Source organism: Leucopleurus acutus, assembly GCF_964270905.1.
Source record: "Leucopleurus acutus genome assembly, chromosome: 7".
Classification (NCBI taxonomy): Eukaryota; Metazoa; Chordata; class Mammalia; order Artiodactyla; family Delphinidae; genus Leucopleurus; species Leucopleurus acutus.
In genome coordinates this window covers 21,258,002-21,277,793 of record NC_139150.1, presented here as the reverse complement: position 1 = coordinate 21,277,793, position 19,792 = coordinate 21,258,002, and the positions used below count along the sequence as shown (strand labels likewise).

Sequence of the window (19,792 nt, the reverse complement as noted above, 5' to 3'; positions counted from 1 at the left end):
ATTTAAGGTCATTTTGGTTAAATGGGTCTAATTGGTAGCAAGTCTGTTTGCTAATTAATTAATTTTGTGTGTGACCTTACATTACCTAGGCTTTAAAGGTACTTATATCAATAACATTTTATAGGTGCTCTTCCAGAATTGAAAGAAAAGGAGGCGCAGCCACCACCAAAACCACGTTCTGGAGCTGTGGAAGGGACATTTAGAATTGTTAAGGACTCTCTCAGTGATGATATTGTTAAAGCCACCCAAGCAATCTATCAGTTTGAACTCTCAGGTAAGGGTTACTTCTGGTAATCTGGAGCTTTTATGAAACAAAGTAGGATATTTCCCTTGGAAGTATATCAGCCTCCAGTAGTAATAACCTGGAATAGTTGGCTGTATCCAGACCCTTACCCGAGAATGTAGACATTTAAGAATAGCAAATAACTACTGATTTGTATTTTTGTGTTTTCTTTTTGGTTTTTGTCCGTCTATTAAGTTCCTGATTTGTGGTTACCATGGGGTTCATATATGTTGATCCATAATTATATCTATTTGTTTTAAACTGGTATTTCCACATATAGGTGATAGACCTGTTTTCTGCTTGTTTTTTTTTGTTTGTTTTTGTTTTTTTTTTGTTTGCGGTACACGGGCCTCTCACCACTGCGGCCCCTCCCGCCGCGGAGCACAGGCTCCGGACGCGCAGGTCCAGCGGCCACGGCCCACGGGCCCAGCCGCTCCGCGGCATGTGGGATCCTCCCGGACCGGGGCACGAACCAGTGTCCCCCGCATCGGCAGGCAGACTCTCAACCACTGCGCCACCGGGGAAGCCCTCTACTTGTTTTTGTAGTTCTTCTCTGTTCTACCAATTTGTATTTTTAAGTTAATATCAGTGCATATGGACATATGTAAAATAAAATTCCCTTACAGATACTTCCAGTGGTAAATAACTCTTTAGTGTATGTAATTGAGAGAAAATCCTATTTAGAAGGATATATGGATCATGACAGATAGTATAATACAGTCATTTATCAACCATGCGCACCTTGCCTGTTTTTTTATTTTTTTTGGCTGCACCACGGGCTTATGGTATCTTACTTCCCTGACAAGGGATTGAACCGGGGCCCACAGCAGTGAAAGTGCCGAGTCCTAAGCACTGGACTGCCAGGGAACTCCCTTGCCATTTTTTACCTTTGAGATTATTCAGGTCAGTCTGAATGCAGTCAGCTTTTAAAATCTCTCAGTATTTTTCTTCTCAGCATAGTATTAATGCATGTTGACAAGAGTTTTAAGAATTAGCTAACACAGTCCCATTGTATGCAAACTTTGACATTATCAGTTCTTTTATCCTTTGTCACCTCTATTTTATCTTAATCCATCTGCATCTTCCTGTTTTTACTTTTCTTAGAACCCATGGTCCATTGGTTCAATCACTCTTTTACATGTATCCTAAACTTCCTGACCTTGTGCTTATGTCACCAACTGTCATAATCCTAGTCCTGGATAATCAAACTCTCTGGCTGCTCCACACTTGCATCCAGGCTGCTAAGTCTTGCTGGAGAAATGGCAGGGGGTGGGGGGTGGAATCACACCACCCAGTGAATCTGTACCAGTAAAAATTCATCACTCCTCCTCTCCAATGTCAGCATTCTGTGTTTCTGTGGTCAGCTTATTGCCTCATTTTCCACAGTGACTCTTTTAAACCTCTCAGTGTTCCTCAAGTCTCCCATCTCTCCCTTCACCACTTCCCTGCCAGTTTCAGCAGATAAGGTGACCTCCTCTTTCACAGAGATAAGAGAAGCCTACAGACAGGAATTGCTTCACCTTCCTGCCATCTGATAGCATACCGTTGTAGGCATTGACCTCTCTTCCTCCTCTCCCAACAGGCAGAGCTCAACTCCACATCCGTGTATCCTAAGCTTTAATGTCCATACTGATCACCGCTGGGCATGCTAAAAATGCAGAATCTGATTCAGTAGGTTTGAGGTAGGGTCTGAAGTTTGCTTTTCTGATGTGATGACGGTACTGCAGTTCATGGATCACACTTTGAGTAGCAAAGTTCTAGATCCCATTTCCTCTGGCCTCCTCAGGAAATGTGTGCTGTCTCTTCCACCTGTTCATCCTGAAGACTCCTTCCCAGTGGTTTTTTAACATTCCCAAAGTCTATTCTATCTTTCAAAAAAAACCAACAGTAACAACCTTCCCAATCACACCCCCCACCCCCCATCTTTCTTCTCCCTTTCAGAGCCAAACTTATTTTCATCTACAATTCACTCTGTTCTGGTGTCATTTTTCTCCATTCCACTGAATTTGCTCTCACCAAGGTCCTTGGTGGCTTCTGTGTCACCACTGGGCATTTGTTATTCTTACCTTGTCACCACTCTGCAACATTTGATGCTGTTGACCTCTCTTTCCTTCTGGAAACGCTCCATTGCTTTTTTCTGCGTCTGTAATGATGTCTTGTCAGTCTCCTGTGCTAGATGCTTCTCCATCCTTTCCTTAAATGTTGATATTCTTCAGGTCACTGTCTTAGCACTCTTTATACTCTACAGACTTTGTCTGGGAAAACCCTAACCCCTCACATAGCTTTAGTGACCATAGGGGCTGATTCCTTATGTATCTATCTTCCTAGCCCAGTCAGACTTCAGTTGACATTTTCATTTGGCTGTCACAAAGGTACCTCAATCTGAAAATGTCCGTAACAACTCACCATTCCCAATACCTGCCTTTGGCACTACTTGTTAAATCTGCTCTTCTTCAGTAGTCCTCTCAATAAAAAACACAGCAATATTTACCCAGCTTCCCAAGCCAGAAACTAGCAAAGCAGATCATTCTTCTGCACCCTCCCTACCTTTTCCTCTTCATTCAGTCAGTTACCTAGTTTTGTGATATTGCTTTGAAGTTCTCTCTCAAATATGCAGACTTTTTTCCATTTCCACTGCTGCGATCCTGACCCAGGCATACATCCTCAAGCTCCTGAACAACCCCAGTACCTTCCTAAATTGTCCTCTGTATCCTCTTTATCCCTCTGCAATATCTTCTCTACACTGCTGTTAGGGTGATCTATTTAAAATACAAACCTAATGTCATTCTCCTTCCATGGCGTATGGATGAAATCAGCGAACCCTTTACATGGCTTACTGTGCTCTGCATCTGGACTGCCTAACAAGCTTATCTGAGGCCACCATCCACTCTCTTTGTACATTCCAGTCCTTCTGTTCCTTTTTTCAGGTCCTCATCGAGCAACTATTATTTATTTATTTGGCTGCACTGGGTCTTAGTTGAGGCATATGGTATCTTCGTTGCCGCGTGCAGAATCTTTAGTTGCAGCGTGTGGGATCCTTAGTTGTGAACTCTTAGTTGTGGCACGTGAACTCTTAGCTGTGGCACGTAAACTCTAGTTGCAGCATGTGGAATCTAGTTCCCTGACCAGGGATCAAACCTGGGCCCCCTGCGTTGGGAGCACAGAGTCTTAGCCACTGGACCACCAGGCAAGTCCCCCATCTAGCAAATTCTTACTTAACTTTTAAATCTCAGCTGGGCTTTCCTGACTCCACATCACCCTCCACTTCCTGTTTTGTAAGAACCATGTTATTGAAGAGTCTTGAGATCCTAGCCAAGTGCCTGGCCCATAATAAGTACTTAATAAATATTGGCTGAATTTCTTAGAGGCCTGGGGATTTCAACCTGGGTAACAGCATTATATATGATTATTCTAATTGTACAATTATTAAGTTTAAGAAAAACAGGGCTTCTTTAACATTTATTTCTGTATCTTTCTTTTCTGTGTAGGTGAAGATGGTGGAACATGGTTTCTTGATCTTAAAAGCAAGGGTGGCAATGTCGGACATGGAGAGCCCTCTGATCGGGCAGATGTGGTGATGAGTATGTCTACTGATGATTTTGTAAAAATGTTTTCAGGTGAGTTTTAACTTCACTTGTTTACTGATTGTTCAAGGAAAATTCTATTAGGTAGGCTTCATTTCTACTAGTTGGGCTAAGATATCATTTCCAATAACACATTGGTTACCAGAGGTGCTGAACTTAGCTGCAGCTTGTTTAGCAAGAGTAAGATCATGCTTCAATCTTGCCAACTATTATAATAGGAAACTGCAGCCATCTTCCATGGCCCAGTGACCCTGCTTTCTGTGGAATCCATCACTAAGAAGAGGGTCTGCATAATTTTCTGCTCTGCCCATGTATCTCTAAATGTGCCAGAAAAATTTTAAGGGTAATTTTTTTCTATTTTCTACTCTTAAAACACTACTCTAGATAGTAAGTTAATTAACACATGTACTTATTAGAAGCAGCACTTTAAAACTTTTTTTTAATTAGTTTATTTTTGGCTGCATTGGTTCTTCATTGCTGCATGCAGGCTTTCTCTAGTTGCGGAGAGCAGGGGGCTACTCTTCGTTGCAGTGGGTGGGCTTCTTGTTGCAGTGGCTTCTCTTGTTGCAGAGCTTGGGCTCTAGGTGCGTGGGCTTCAGTATTTGTGGCACGCGGGCTCAGTAGTTGTGGCTCGTGGGCTGTAGAGCACAGCCTCAGTAGTTGTGGCGCACAGGCTTAGTTGCTCCTCAGCATGTGAGATCTTCCCAGACCAGGGATCGAACCCATGTCCCCTGCATTGGCAAGCGGATTCTTAACCACTGCATCACCAGGGAAGTCCCAGAAGCAGCACTTTAAACAAAAGTATTGTAACATTTTAATCTGAAGATCCTAAAGATTTATTTAATGAGTTATAAATGTTATTTATTCTTTATTCTGTTTTAATCTTCATAAATTGAAGATCATAATGTGTTCTGTGCCCTGTAAGTCTTGCTTTCCATTTCTAACCCAGGATGCTAATGGCCTACATACTATCTGAGCCAGTTTGTATGTGATGTTACTAATGATTGAGGTTTCTTCAACTTCCCCCCACCTTTTTTTAAACAGTAGTGCTAAATATTCAAGATACAAAAATTAGAAAATATGCTTAGGAAAAAAGAAAATAAATAAAATTATTTTTTATTGTACTACTGAAAGATAACCATCAGTTGATTTTTGGTTTAAAGTCATATATATATTTTTATGAATGTATATAAATATATAAGTGTACTTATAAAAACAAGATTATAGCATTACTGCTGTTTGGTAACTTTTTTCACTTTGTACTTAGTACATTATAAGTACTTAGTACTTAAAAGTACTAGTGTACTTAAAAGTACATTAAAAGTACTTAGTACATTATAACGTCTTTTAATGATAATGAATAGTTATCGCTTTAGTCATTTTTTAAAAATAAATATGTTGATTGATTGATTTTTGGCTGACTTGGGTCTTTGTTGCTGCGTGCAGGCTTTCTCTAGTTGTGGCGAGCGGGGCCTACTCTTTGTGACAGTGCACGGTCTTCTCATTGCAGTGGCTTCTCTTGTTGCAGAGCACGAGCTCTAGGCATGCGGGCTTCAGTAGTTGTGGCTCATGGGCTCTAGAGCACAGGCTCAGTAGTTGTGGCACATGGGCTCTAGAGCACAGGCTCAGCAGTTGGGGCACACGGGCTTAGTTTCTCTGTGGCACATGGGATCTTCCTGGACTAGGGCACGAACCTGTGTCGCCTGCATTGGCAGGCGGATTCTAAACCACTGCACCACCAGGGAAGTCCCTCTTTAATCATTTTAATAGTTTCTTTAGTGTTTGTTTAGTGTTTCAAAATCTCTTTCTCTGTAGGGCTTAAACATAGTGCTTTGGATGCTAAATAAACGTTTTGTAAATTTGAACCTTATAAATATGCAATATTTTGAACTTAAAGACCTTTAAAAATAAAAAAAATTATTGTCAATTTCCAAACAGAAATAACAGTAATCATAGCTAATACGTATATGATTACTGTTGAGTTAAGCAATATTCCCAATAATGGTTTGAGATAAAAGATTTTCTCTATTTTATAAAAAGGGAGACTGAAGTATTGCTTAATTAAATAATAAACCCAGAGTCACTTGGTGGGTGAGTCAATGTTGGAGTTAGAATTCGAATCCAAGCTAACTCGCCAGCTCATGCACTTCTAAATTATGCTATTTTGCCCTCCAAAGGTGAAAGAATCAAGTTACCTCCTTAATTTACGTTTTATTTGTGTAGCATAAACTTGTAATGGGCTTTCCATTTATATCTTTCTGTGAATGTGCTCCTGAATTGGCTAGGGGAGGTCAGTCAGCTAAATGAGTGATTTAAAAATATATATATATTCTTATAAGGTTTATTTTATTTTATTTATTTATTTTGGCAACGCCAAGTGGCACGTGGGATCTTAGTTTCTCAACCAGGGATCGAACCCTGGAAGCGCAGAGTCTTAACCACTGGACTGACAGGACAGTCCCTTATAAGGTTTATTTTATAGCAGCAGTTCAGATTGGGAGCAAATAACTTTGCTTCTGCTTCTTATGTCTTTTCATTCTTATTCTTCATCCCATCTACTCTCCTTTGAATGGGCGCAATTTAGACCTTATATCCTAAACATACTCTTTTAAGAAGCCATAGCCATTTCTGTGACCTAATCTATAGAGTGGATATGTTATAAATATAAAAAATTAAAGCAACTACTGATCAACTAATCAAAATCTCTCTTTTTGGCCAGTAGAGGCCACTGTATAGTAAAGCATTATAATAGAAAGAAAATATATTGTACAAGATTACCTGATTAATATATTGGGAAGAGAAATATATACACACACACATACATATAAAATTGTTCTTACTAGTAGTTTGTTTTAAAGCTATTTTTTAGAACAGTTTTCTTAAGGTATAATTTACATACCATAAAATCTAGCCATTATTAAGTATATATGATTTTTAGTAAATGTATAGGGTTGTACAACCATCACTTATAATCCAGTTTGAACCAGACAAAGATGTCACAAAGAAAAAAACTACAGGCCAATATCACTGATGAACATAGATGCAAAAGTCCTCAACAAAATACTAGCAAACAAAATCCAACAGCACATTAAAAGGATCATACCATGATCAAGTGGGGTTTATTCCAGGAATGCAAGGATTCTTCAATATATGCAAATCAATCAGCGTGATACACCATATTAACAAATTGAAGGAGAAGAACCATATGATCATCTCAATAGATGCAGAGAAAGCTTTCGACACAATTCAACACCCATTTATGATAAAAAGCCTGCAGAAAGTAGGCATAGAGGGAACTTTCCTCAACATAATAAAGGCCATATATGACAAACCCACAGCCAACATCGTCCTCAATGGTGAAAAACTGAAACCATTTCCACTAAGATCAGGAAAAAGACAAGGTTGCCCACTCTCACCACTCTTATTCAACATAGTTTTGGAAGTTTTAGCCACAGCAATCAGAGAAGAAAAAGAAATAAAAGGAATCCAAATCAGAAAAGAAGAAGTAAAGCTGTCACTGTTTGCAGATGACATGATACTCTATATAGAGAATCCTAAAGATGCTACCAGAAAACTACTAGAGCTAATCAATGAATTTGGTAAAGTAGCAGGATACAAAATTAATGCACAGAAATCTCTGGCATTCTTATACACTAATGATGAAAAATCTGAAAGTGAAATTAAGAAAACACTCCCATTTACCACTGCAACAAAAAGAATAAAATATCTAGGAATAAACCTACCTAAGGAGACAAAAGACCTGTATGCAGAAAATTATAAGACACTGATAAAAGGAATTAAAGATGATACAAATAGATGGAGAGATATGCCATGTTCTTGGATTGGAAGAATCAACATTGTGAAAATGACTCTACTACCCAAAGCAATGTACAGATTCAATGCAATCCCTATCAAACTACCACTGGCATTTTTCACAGAACTAGAACAAAAAATTTCACAATTTGTATGGAAACACAAAAGACCCCGAATAGCCAAAGCAATCTTGAGAACGAAAAATGGAGCTGGAGGAATCTGGCTTCCTAACTTCAGACTATACTACAAAGCTACAGTAATCAAGACAGTATGGTACTGGCACAGAAACAGAAATATAGATCAATGGAACAGGATAGAAAGCCCAGAGATACACCCACACACATATGGTCACCTTATCTTTGATAAAGGAGGCAAGAATATACAGTGGAAAAAAGACAGCCTCTTCAATAAGTGGTGCTGGGAAAACTGGACAGCTACATGTAAAAGTATGAAATTAGAAAACTCCCTAACACCATACACAAAAATAAACTCAAAATGGATTAAAGACCTAAATGTAAGGCCAGACACTATCAAACTCTTAGAGGAAAACATAGGCAGAACACTCTATGACATAAATCACAGCAAGATCCTTTTTGACCCACCTCCTAGAGAAATGGAAATAAAAACAAAAATAAACAAATGGGAGCTAATGAAACTTAAAAGCTTCTGCACAGCAGAGGAAACCATAAACAAGACCAAAAGACAACCCTCAGAATGGGAGAAAATATTTGCAAATGAAGCAACTGACAAAGGATTAGTCTCCAAAATTTACAAGCGGCTCATACAGCTCAATAACAAAAAAACAAACAACCCAATCCAAAAATGGGCAGAAGACCTAAATAGACATTTCTCCAAAGAAGATATACAGATTGCCAACAAACACATGAAAGAATGCTCAACATCATTAATCATTAGAGAAATGCCAATCAAAACTACAATGAGATATCATCTCACACTAGTCAGAATGGCCATCATCAAAAAATCTAGAAACATTAAATGCTGGAGAGGGTATGGAGAAAAGAGAACACTCTTGCAGTGTTGGTGGGAGAGTAAATTGATACAGCCACTGTGGAAAACAGTATGGAGTTTCTTTAAAAAACTACAAATAGATCTAGCATATGACCCAGCAATCCCACTACTGGGCATATACCCTGAGAAAACCATAATTCAAAAAGAGTCATGTACCAAAATATTCATTGCAGCTCTATTTACAATAGCCAGAACATGGAAGCAACCTAAGTGTCCATCAACAGATGAATGGATGAAGAAGATGTGGCACATATATACAATGGAATATTACTCAGCCATAAAAAGAAACGAAATTGAGTTATTTGTAGTGAGGTGGATGGACCTAGAGTCTGTCATACAGAGTGAAGTAAGTCAGAAAGAGAAAAACAAATACCGTATGCTAACACATTTATATGGAATCTAAGAAAAAAAAAAGGTCATGAAGAACCTAGTGGTAAGATGGGAATAAAGACACAGACCTACTAGAGAATGGACTTGAGGATATGGGGAGGGGGAACGGTAAGCTGTGACAAAGTGAGAGAGTTGCATGGACACATATACACTACCAAACGTAAAATAGCTAGTGGGAAGCAGCCACATAGCACAGGGAGATCAGCTAGGTGGTTTGTGACCACCTAGAGGGGTGGGATAGGGAGGGTGGGAGGGAGGGAGACACAAGAGGGAAGACATATGGGAACATGTGTATATGTATAACTGATTCACTTTGTTATAAAGCAGAAACTAACACACCATTGTAAAGCAATTATACTCCAATAAAGATTTTAAAATAAATAAATAAATAAATAAATAAATAAATAAAATCAATCCAGTTTGAGAACATTTCTATCAGTCCCTCCAAAATTCTCTGTCTGTTTGCAGTCAATCCCCCTTTTTACTGCCCAGCCAGCCAGACATTAACTTGCCTTCTGTCTCTATAGATTTGCTGTTTCTGGACATTTCATATAAATGGGATTATAAAGTATATAGTCTTTCGTATTTGGCTTCTTTTACTTAGCATAAGGCTTTTGAGATTCATCCATCATGTTGTAGCATGTATCAGTAGTTCAGTTCCTTTTTATTGCTGAGTAGTATTCCGTTGTATTTATCCACTCACCAGCTGGTGGATATTTGGGTTGTTTCAAGTTTTGGGGTATTGTGAATAATGTTGCTGTGAATATTTTCATACACATATTTGTGTGGATATATATTTTCATTTCTGTGGTAGATTTCTAAGAGTGGAATTGTTGGGTTATGTGGTAAGTTGATATGTAACTTTTTAATAAACCACCAAGCTTTGCTAAAGTGGCTGCACTAATTTTATATTCTTGTCAGCATTGTATAAAGGTTCAGGTTTCTCCAAATCCTCACCAGCACTTACTAGTGCCTTTTATTTTTTTACAGTGTTATTGAGGTATAATTGATAAATAAAAACTGTATATATTTAAGGTGTATAACATGATGACTTGGTATTTGTATACATTAGGAAATTACTATACTCAAGCTAACACATCCATCACCTTGCATGGTTACCTTTTTTTTGTTGTCATGAGAACACTTAAGATTTACTCTCAGCAGATTTCAAGTATACAGTACAGTATTATTATCTATAGTCACCGTGCTGAACATTAGATCCCTAGAACTTATTCACCTTATAACTGAAAGTTTGTACCCTGAGACCAACATCACACCATTCTACTCTCTGCCTCTGTGGGTTTGACTTCTTTAGGTTCCACATATAAGTGAGATCATACAGTTTTTGTCTTCTTGTGTCTTGCTTATTTCATGCAGCATAACGTCCTCGAGGTTTATGCATTATGTCACAAATGGCAGTGTCTTTGTTATCATAGCCATTCTAGTGGGTGTGTGGTGGTATCTCGTGCTTTGAATTTTCATTTTCTTAATGATTAATAATGTCGGGCATCTTTCCATGTGCTTAATAGCTGTTTATATTTGATGAACTGTCTATTCAAATGTTTTGCTCGTTTTTATTTATTTTATTTATTTTATCTTTTTGGCTGCGTTGGGTCTTTGTTGCTGTGCACGGGCTTTCTCTAGTTGTGGTGAGCAGGGGCTACTCTTTGTTGTGGTGTGCGGGCTCCTCATTGCGGTGGCTTCTCTTGTTGTGGAGCACGGGCTCTTGGCACACGGGCTTCAGTAGTTGTGGCACGCATGCTCAGTAGTTGTGGCTCATGGGCTTAGTTGCTCCTCGGCATGTGGGATCTTCCCAGACCAGGGCTCGAACCCATGTCCCCTGCATTGTCAGGTGGATTCTTAACCACTGTGTCACCAAGGAAGCCCTTTGCTCTTTTTTTTTTTTTTTTTTTTTTTTTTTTTGCGGTACACGGGCCTCTCACCGCTGTGGCCTCTCCCGTCGCGGAGCACAGGCTCCGGACGCGCAGGCCCAGCGGCCATGGCTCATGGGCCCAGCTGCTCCGCAGCATGTGGGATCCTTCCAGACCGGGGCATGAACCCGCGTCCCCTGCATCGGCAGGCGGACTCTCAACCACTGTGCCACCAGGGAAGCCCGCTTTGCTCATTTTTTAATTGACTTGTCTCTTTATTATTAAGTTGTAGGAGTTCTTTATAAACTTCAGATGCATGTGACTTGAAAATATTTTCTCTCAATCTGTGACTTATCTTTTCATTTTCTTAGTGGTATCTTTTGAGTTACAAAAGTTTTGGTTTTGATAGTCTAATGTGTCATTGGTTCATGCATTTTTCCCCTAAGTATTTCATTCTTTTTTAATGCTACTCTAAATGAAATTATTGTGTTAATTTTTTTAAAATTATTTGTTGCTAGTATACATAAATACATTTGACTTTTGTGTAAATTTTATATCCTATGAATTAACCAGTGAAGCTATTTGGGCCTGGGATTTTTTTGTGGGAAAATTTTTAATTACCAATTTGACTTATTGTTCTATGTCAATAGCTTTTTTTATTTTTTTACTTATTGATATATAATTCACATACCATATAATTAATCCATTTAACGTAAACAATTGACTGTTTTTTTTAGCATATTCACAGATGTTCGCAACCATCACCACAGTTGATTTTAGAACATTTGCATCACCTCAAAAAGAGAAACCCAGTACCCATTAACTGTTAATCCCATATCCCCCATCTCCTGCCCCTAGCCCTAAGCAACCACTAATCTACTTCCTGTGTCTGTAGATTTCCCTATTCTGGACTTTCATATGAACAGAATCATATATATGGAATTTTTTTGTGTGACTGGCTTCTTTGCAGTGTGTGTCTTCTTTTAGCTTGTTTTCAGGTTTCATTCTGGATGTAGTGTGTATCAGTATTTAATTCTCTTCTTTAAAAATGGAGATGAAATTCACATAACATACAATTAACCATGTAAAGTGTACAGTTCAGTGGTGTTTAACTTACTGCATTCACAGTGCTATGCAACCACCACTTCTCTTTTGTTTCCAAACTTTTTCATCACCCCAGAAGAACACCGTATACCATTTAAGTAACATCCCATTCCAGCCTCCCCCCTCCCATGGGACCTGCTAATATGCTTTCTCTCTCTGGGGATTTGTCTATTCTGGATAGTTTATGTAAATGGAATCATTCAGTATGTGACCTTTTGTGTGTGACTCTTGTCACTCAGCATAATGTTTTCAAGGTTCATCTAAGTTGTAGCATGTGTCAGTACTTCATTTCTTTCTGTGACTATCTGTTGAAAGATATTTTGTTTGGCTGTTATAAACAATGCTGCTATAAACATTTGTGTCCAAGTTTCTGTGTAGATTTATGTTTTCATTTCTCTTTATTGCTGGGTCATATGGTAATTCTATGTTTAACTCTTTGAAGAACTGCGAAAATGTTTTCCATTGCACCTGAACATTTACATTCCTACCAGCAACGTATGAGGGTTTCTATTTATCTGTATCCTTGCCCTCACCAACACTTGTTTTTGTTTTTTGTTTTTTAACAATAGCAGTCCTAGTGAGTATGAGGTAATATCTCATTGTGGTTTTGATTTGCATTTCCCTAATGACAAATGCTGTTCAACTTTTTTTTCATGTGCTTATTGGTCATACGTGTATATTCCTTGAAGAAATGTCTATTCAGGTCCTTTTCCCATTGTAACTGGATTTTTTTATTTGTTTAATTTAATTTTTTTTTGTTGTTTTAAGAATTCATTCTCCCTGTGTCAGATTATCTGTCAGTGTGCTTTTTTTCTGGAGCTCTTTGTCTTCTTATTACAATCCAAACAGATAACTCATGGGGAATTCCCTGATGGTCCAGTGGTTAGGACTCCGTGCTTCCAGTGCTGGGGCCCTGGGTTCAATCCCTGGTCAGGGATCCTGCAAGGTGTGTGGTATGGCCAAAAAAAAGAAAAGAAAAGAAAAAGAAATGGGTTCTAAACAGATAGCTCATTAAGTCTGCTACACAGCTGTGATCCTAGAAATTTCTGTAACTCTCTCCTGCATTGAATCTCCTGTTTCCTGTATCTCTTTCTTTTTCTTGGTTTACATCCTCATTTTGGTGGCACCCATCCTCCAGTAGCTTCATTAGAAAGGATACATAAGAGGCAATTTTCGTGAGTATCTAAAACTACCTGTATTATCCCAGCACATTGATTATTTGTCTGGGTAGAGATTTCTGTGTTGCAATTCATTTTCCCTCAGAAAATGAAGTCATTGCTCCATCTTCTAAGATTACCATGGAGGATTTGATACTATTCTTAATCTTTTGTATCCACCACTCCCCTTTCTGAAAGTTTTGGAATCAAAATGATCTCTTTCTCTGTAGTGTTCTGAAATTTACAATGATACAAGGCTTTTTTTCATTCATCTTCCTGGGTACTTGATGGGCTCTTTGGGAATGTATCTTATATTATTTCTTTGATAGCTATCTCAGTTTTCTCAGTTCCCACTTTCTGAAGAAAACATTATATTTCTGATTTGATCACCTTATATTTAGGGCCTTATTCTTTCCTTAAAAAAATATATATATGTATATATAGTAAGGAAAACTTTATTTCAAAAGATTATTGTGGTGGGGGGGTGCTGGTTCATGGAGAGAGGCTTTTGTAATAGCGGGAGGGGGAATTTTGCAATAGAGAGACTGCTGTGACCAGAAGATTGCAAGTGTCTCCTTTCTATTACATTCTAATATTGTGGATATGTCAAAATCTTAATTTCCAAGAGTTCACTCATGTTTTCTCAGCTTCTTTTTTCTTCTCTTACTGCCCCCTTCTTCCTCCTCACTCTACCCCATTCCATTCCCCTTCACCTGCTTCTCTCACTTCCTCTCTTTTCAATACCCATTTCCTGTGCTTCTCCTCCTCACCCCTTTTCTTCCAGCATCCTGTTGTTGACACATTGTCACAGCTTGTCTTATCAATGAGGACATGAATTACAGAATTTTTAATTTGTTCATTTATTTCGTTTCTGTTTCTTCTATGCCTGCAGTCTCTGTTTCCCCCAAATTGCTTTGATTTGTTTTTGGTTTTGGGGTGCTTTTTTTTTTCCTGGTCTCCATTTGCTGCCCATTCATCTTTAACAAGCAAGGCTATGTAAAGCTGATTGGAAGCTGTGTATGCATGAGTGGGGCTGTGGACTGGTGGGTTTCACTGTAGAGTGAGAGAGCAAGGAGCCAGTTTTTTAGCTGAAGCCTAACAGTGAAAAGATTGGGAAATGAGAGTAGCAAATAAAAACAAAGTTCCCTCCTTTCATGGAACTCCTATTTATTATATGTTGTTATTAGCTACAATTCTGTTTTAATGCCCACCATTTTACATTCTGGCATTTCTGTGGTTAAAATACTGCTAAGACGTACTTCTGTGTCCATACACTATACTTTTAATGTCATTTCTTAAGAAAATTATATGCATTTATACCATTTGATTTTTTGACTCGAAACTTGAAATGTTAAGAGTTTAATGAACTATAATAGATTGGAAAATAACTAAAATAGATAGTATTTGTTTACTACAATTCATTTGAGGGCCATCTATTCTTTAGTGTACGGTACATGTCACCTCTTCCGCTTCTTGGTATAATCTTTTGTTGATTGTTGCTTTTATATTATCTCTCATATTACAAGATATTGTTAAAATCTAAATCTAGGAATTGGGATTCCCAAGATACTGATAAAAAGATGCTATAAAAGAAATTTCTGTGTTTCAGAGGTTTATAGAACTCAGAGATTCTTTTTATAAGCATGTTCTTGAAGCGGTACATCCCTAAGGGCACTAATGACTGATTTTTCCTCTCTCATTTTCTCTTTTTAGGGAAACTAAAACCAACAATAGCATTCATGTCAGGAAGATTGAAGATTAAAGGAAACATGGCCCTAGCAATGAAATTGGAGAAGCTAATGAATCAGATGAATGCCAGGCTGTGAAGAGAAAAAAAAATGTTGACCGCTAAGCTCAAAAAGTAAAAGGGTTCAATAGTTAAAATTGAATGTTTGTTTTCATCCCTATTATAAGGATTTACATGTTTGTTCTGGAAAAAATAGAATTTCTGTATCTATGAGACTTGAAATTGTAATTAAAACATCTAGCCAACCAAACATAAGCATCATTAAGTAGAATTCTAAGATATTCTATTTTTCTTATTTTGTGAGTTTTGCCCTCTGAGTCCTGTATCTCATACACCATCATCTTCTGGGGAAAGTATTATTAGTAATCAATGGGGGTCAAGCAGCAGCATTACTTTTTTCATATCTTTTTCCCACGTAAAATGAGACTAGTCTGTTTTAAACTTTTCAGTTTAGGATTGTATACTAATGATATTTTAGAGTTTTATAAATTTGTTTTAAAGAAAATCTTCTATATTACATTTTCACAGAAATCACATAATAAACTACTTAATAAATACTATTTGTGAAGACAAATTAAACAAAAAGTATATTTTGTTAACTACCTTTCTAAGTGTAACGTATTTTACCTATAGGAAAATATTATTGATGTAATTCAACTAACTGCAGTATATATATCCTATTTTAAAGTATGTAAAAATATCCTGAGATAATTCCTCCCCAAAAGTGTGCACTTGGTCACAGTGTTTTGAAATGAGAACATTAGAATAGATGGTTGTTATGGGCTGAATGGTATGCCCCCTTCATATGTTGAAGTCCTAACCCCAAGAATCTCAGAATTGATTGTATTTGGAGATAAGATCTTTAAAGAGGTGAGTAAGTTAAAACCCAGGCTTTTAGGGTAGGGTGGGCCATAATCCAGTCTGACTGGTGTCCTTATAAGAGGAAATTTGGACACAAAAGAGAGACCAAGGAGGCACACACAGAGGAATGACCATATGAGGACCAGCAAGAAGGCAGTCATTTGCAAGCCAAGGAAAGAGGCCTCAGAAGAAACCAAACCTACTGACACCTTGATCTCAGACTAGTCTCTAGAATTGTAAGAAATTTCTGTTGCTTTAGCCACTCAGTCTGTGGTATTTTGTTATTGTAGTCCTAGTAAACTAATGCAATAGTTTGTTTGTATTTCTGTTACGAACACAAGTTCCTGTGCAGTACACACAGTGAGGCCAAACTGAAACATTGGAGTTTGTAGCAGAGAAAGGTTTATTACAGGGCCAAGCAAGGAGAATGGGTGGATTGTGCTCAAAAAACCCAAACTCCCCAATGGTTTTCAGGGAGTTTTTATAGGCAGAATTTGGGGTAAGCGCTGTGTGACTGTCTCCTGATTGGTTGGTGGTGAGGTAACAGGGAGGTGTTTCAGAAATCTTGTGCTCAGCCTGAAGTTACCGTCCTCCACCTGGGTGGGGGCGTTAGTTCTTACAGAAGAATGCAAAGATATTGTTATATATATATTCCTTGAGGAGGAACCAGGACCCTGCCCCAAGGCTGCACTATTGTTTCTTGACTGCTCCTCCCGTTTCTGCATTCCCTCCCTTCCCTGATTAGCAACTGTTTGAATCTGCCCTTTGTAACTCAGTGAAGGTCAAGGAGGCTGAATGAAGCCTATTTCCTACAAACAAGAAATAGGGGACACAGAAAGGCTTTGTACCTAGGATGGCCCCACAGGGTCCTTCTCTGTTTCATTTCTTTTTTTAAAAAAGTTAAACTTATTTTTTTTAAGCTCCTATCTTTCCTTTTAATCAGTTAAAAATACTTGTTCAGTGTAATTCTTTCACTTCTCACCTTCCACTCACTAATATTATTGTGCTGTTAAGCAACTTAGCTAATTCTGACATTTTGTAGAATCATAACATTAGGAGCACTTAATCTGTATTTTACAAATCAGGAAACAGAGGATCAGAGATAGGAAAGGACTAGCCCAAGGTCAAAATTAACAAGCCCTTTCCAACAACCTCCCAGTACATTGGCCTTGGATAGAACTTGAAGACCCCACTTCCCCCTCCTTGAAGCCCAGATAGATTGACTTTGATATGGCAGGCTCACAACTCCCTTGGCATCTCCCGTTCATTTCCAGCCACATTAGGATCCCTGTCAGATGTTGCCAGCAGACTCCTTTTCTACTGAAATTTTCTAAAGACTTTTCTCCTTTCTCTGCATTTTCCACATGGCTTCAAAGCTTTGGGAAAATAAAAACTAGAAAATATTGTGAGGCAGGAATTCTGGAGTTTGGTTACTAAAACATGAACTTGCTAATTAAAAGGCCTTAGGATATCAAAAGAAAATCTTTCCACAGGGCCCTGGTTTTCATATCAGTAATTGAGGGAGTTGGATGAGGTCCTCTGCAGCCTGTTTTCGCTTATTATCACTAAGAAGTAGTGAGCAGTCTGTACTATTTTATCAGAAATAAAGGTACCACAGCTACATTGCTAAAGCTTTCTCTCTTGCCACATCCCCCAGCTGCCTTAATGAATTCATGTGTTCCCTTCTCTTGGATCTTGCCCATTAACTGCACTGAGGTTGTAGAGTCTCCCAGAAGTTTTGAATGGCCATTTTGTGTATGGTTCAGTATCCATTTGACCCCTGTTTCTGAAATAGAATGGTATGGAGGGAAACCATGCCATTTGGCTTTTTAGTGTTTGATGAAGTTATTTAGACATTTTAAAGATGGTTTGTTGCTAGTAATCCTATATTTTAACAAATCCTCTTAAATAGTGCCTTTTTTTTCTTTTTTCTTGTTTTGGCTGTGCCACACGGCTTGTGGGATCTTAGTTCCCCGAGCAGGGATCGAACCTGGTCCCAACAGTGAATGTGCCAAGTCCTAACCACTGGACCACCAGGGAATTCCCTTAAATAGTGCCTCTTAAATAATCCTCTTAAGTAGAAAAAAAGAAGTCTTTTTCCTCTACCTATCTTAAGTTTTCAGTTGGGGTCCTGTAAATTAGACTAACAAAAGATAGATTAGCAAGAGAAAAACAAATAGAAGTATTAACATATGCATTGCACATAAACATGGAAGCATTCAGACATGAGTAACTCAAAGATGTGGTTAGAACTTGAGCTTATACAACAATGAACAATAAATTTTTTTGTGAAGGAACAAGACAAAGAGGACTTTCAGTTTCTAGGATGGGAAACTGTAGGAAGGAAAATATACGTACAGTAAGAGTGAGTTTTGTAAGAAACTGCCAAATAGAAAAAAGACTGTCAAAAAAAAAAACAAAACTGCCAAATAGTCTTCCAAAGTGGCTGTACCATTTTGCATTCCCACCAGCAGCATGTTCCTGTTGCTCCACATCCTTGTCAGCACTTGGTATTGCCAGTTTTTTTGATTTTAGTCATTCTAATAGGTGTGTGGTAGTATCTCATTGTTGCTTTAATTTGCCATTCCCTCGTGACATACGATGTTGAACATCTTTTCATATGCTTACTTTCCTCTGTATCTTCTTTGGTGAGATGTCTGTTGAGGTCTTTGAGGCCCATTTGTTTGAGGCCCATTTTTAAATCAGGTTGTTTTCTTATTGTTGCATTTTAAGAGTTCTTTGTATATTTTGGATAACAATCCTTTATCAGATGTGTCTTTCGTAAATATTTTTTCCCAATCTGTGACTTGCTTTCTCATTCTCTTGACATTGTCTTTTGAGGAGCAGAAGTTTTTCATTTTAATGAAGCCCTGCTTATCAGTCATTTCTTTCATGGATCATGCCTTTGGAGTTGTATCTAAAAAGTCATTGCCATACCCAAGGTCATCTAGGTTTTCTCCTATGATATTTTCTAGGGAGTTTTAGTTTTGCATTTGACATTTAGATCTGTAATCCATTTTGAGTAATTTTTGTGAAAGGTGTAAAGCCTTTGTTTATTTATTATTTTGCATGTGTATATCCAGTTGTTCCAGCACCATTTGTTGAAAAGACTATCTTTGCTCCTTTGTCAAAGGTCAGTTGACTATATTCATGTGGGTATATTTCTAGGCTCTCTGTTCTCCTACATTGATCTATTTATCCTTTCACTAATACCACGCTATGTGGTTACTTTAGCTTTATAGTAAGTCTTGAAGTCAGGTAATGTCAATCTTAACTTTGATCTTCAATATTGAGTTGGCTATTCTGGTTCTTTCGCCTCTCCATATAACTTTAGAATAAGTTTTTTCATATTCACAAAATAACTTGCTGGGATTTTGATTGGCTTTGAGTTGAATCTATATATCAACTTGGGATAAACTGATGTTTTGACAGTATTGAGTCTTCCTATCCATGAACATGAAATATCTCTTCATTTATTGTTATTCTTTGATCTCTTTCATCACAGTTTGGTAGGTCTTCTTATATAGATCTTGCACATAGTTTGTTAGATTTGTATCTGAATATTTAAATTTTTTGAGTGCTAATATAAATGATAATGTGTTTTACATTTCAAATTTCACTTCATTACTGGTATATAGGAATGTGATTGACTTTTGTATATTAACCTTGTATTTTACAATCTTGCTATAATAATTTATTCGTTCCCAGAAGTTTCTTTGGTAATTTTTATAGCTTTTCTATATAGACAATTATGTCATCTGTGAACAGAGAGTTTTATTTCTTCCTTCCCAACTTGTATACCTTTTATTTCCTTTTAAGTTATTGCATTAGCTAGCACTTCCAGTATGATGTTGAAAAGCAGTAGTGAGAGGGGACATCCTTGCCTTATTCATGATCTTAATGGGAAAGCTTCTAGTTTCTCACCATTAAGTGTGATGTTAGTTGTAGGTTTT

At 37.8% G+C, this 19,792-nt stretch overlaps 1 protein-coding gene across 2 annotated transcripts in view; it reads left to right on the top strand.

Moving 5' to 3' along the window:
* Positions 1-18,298, top strand: part of HSDL2 (hydroxysteroid dehydrogenase like 2) — an 85,738-nt gene extending 67,440 nt beyond the window's left edge. The window contains exons 9-11 of one of the 2 annotated variants that reach the window (XM_082843457.1): positions 137-274; positions 3,772-3,900; positions 14,945-18,298. In XM_082843457.1, coding sequence (XP_082699583.1) covers positions 137-274; positions 3,772-3,900; positions 14,945-15,057 — 380 coding nt within the window. In that variant the 3' untranslated portion in view covers positions 15,058-18,298. Of the gene's footprint in view, positions 1-124; positions 275-3,771; positions 3,901-14,944 lie in introns of both variants that reach the window. The other variant, XM_082843456.1, reaches the window with a different exon arrangement.
* Positions 18,299-19,792: the final 1,494 nt, after the last annotated feature.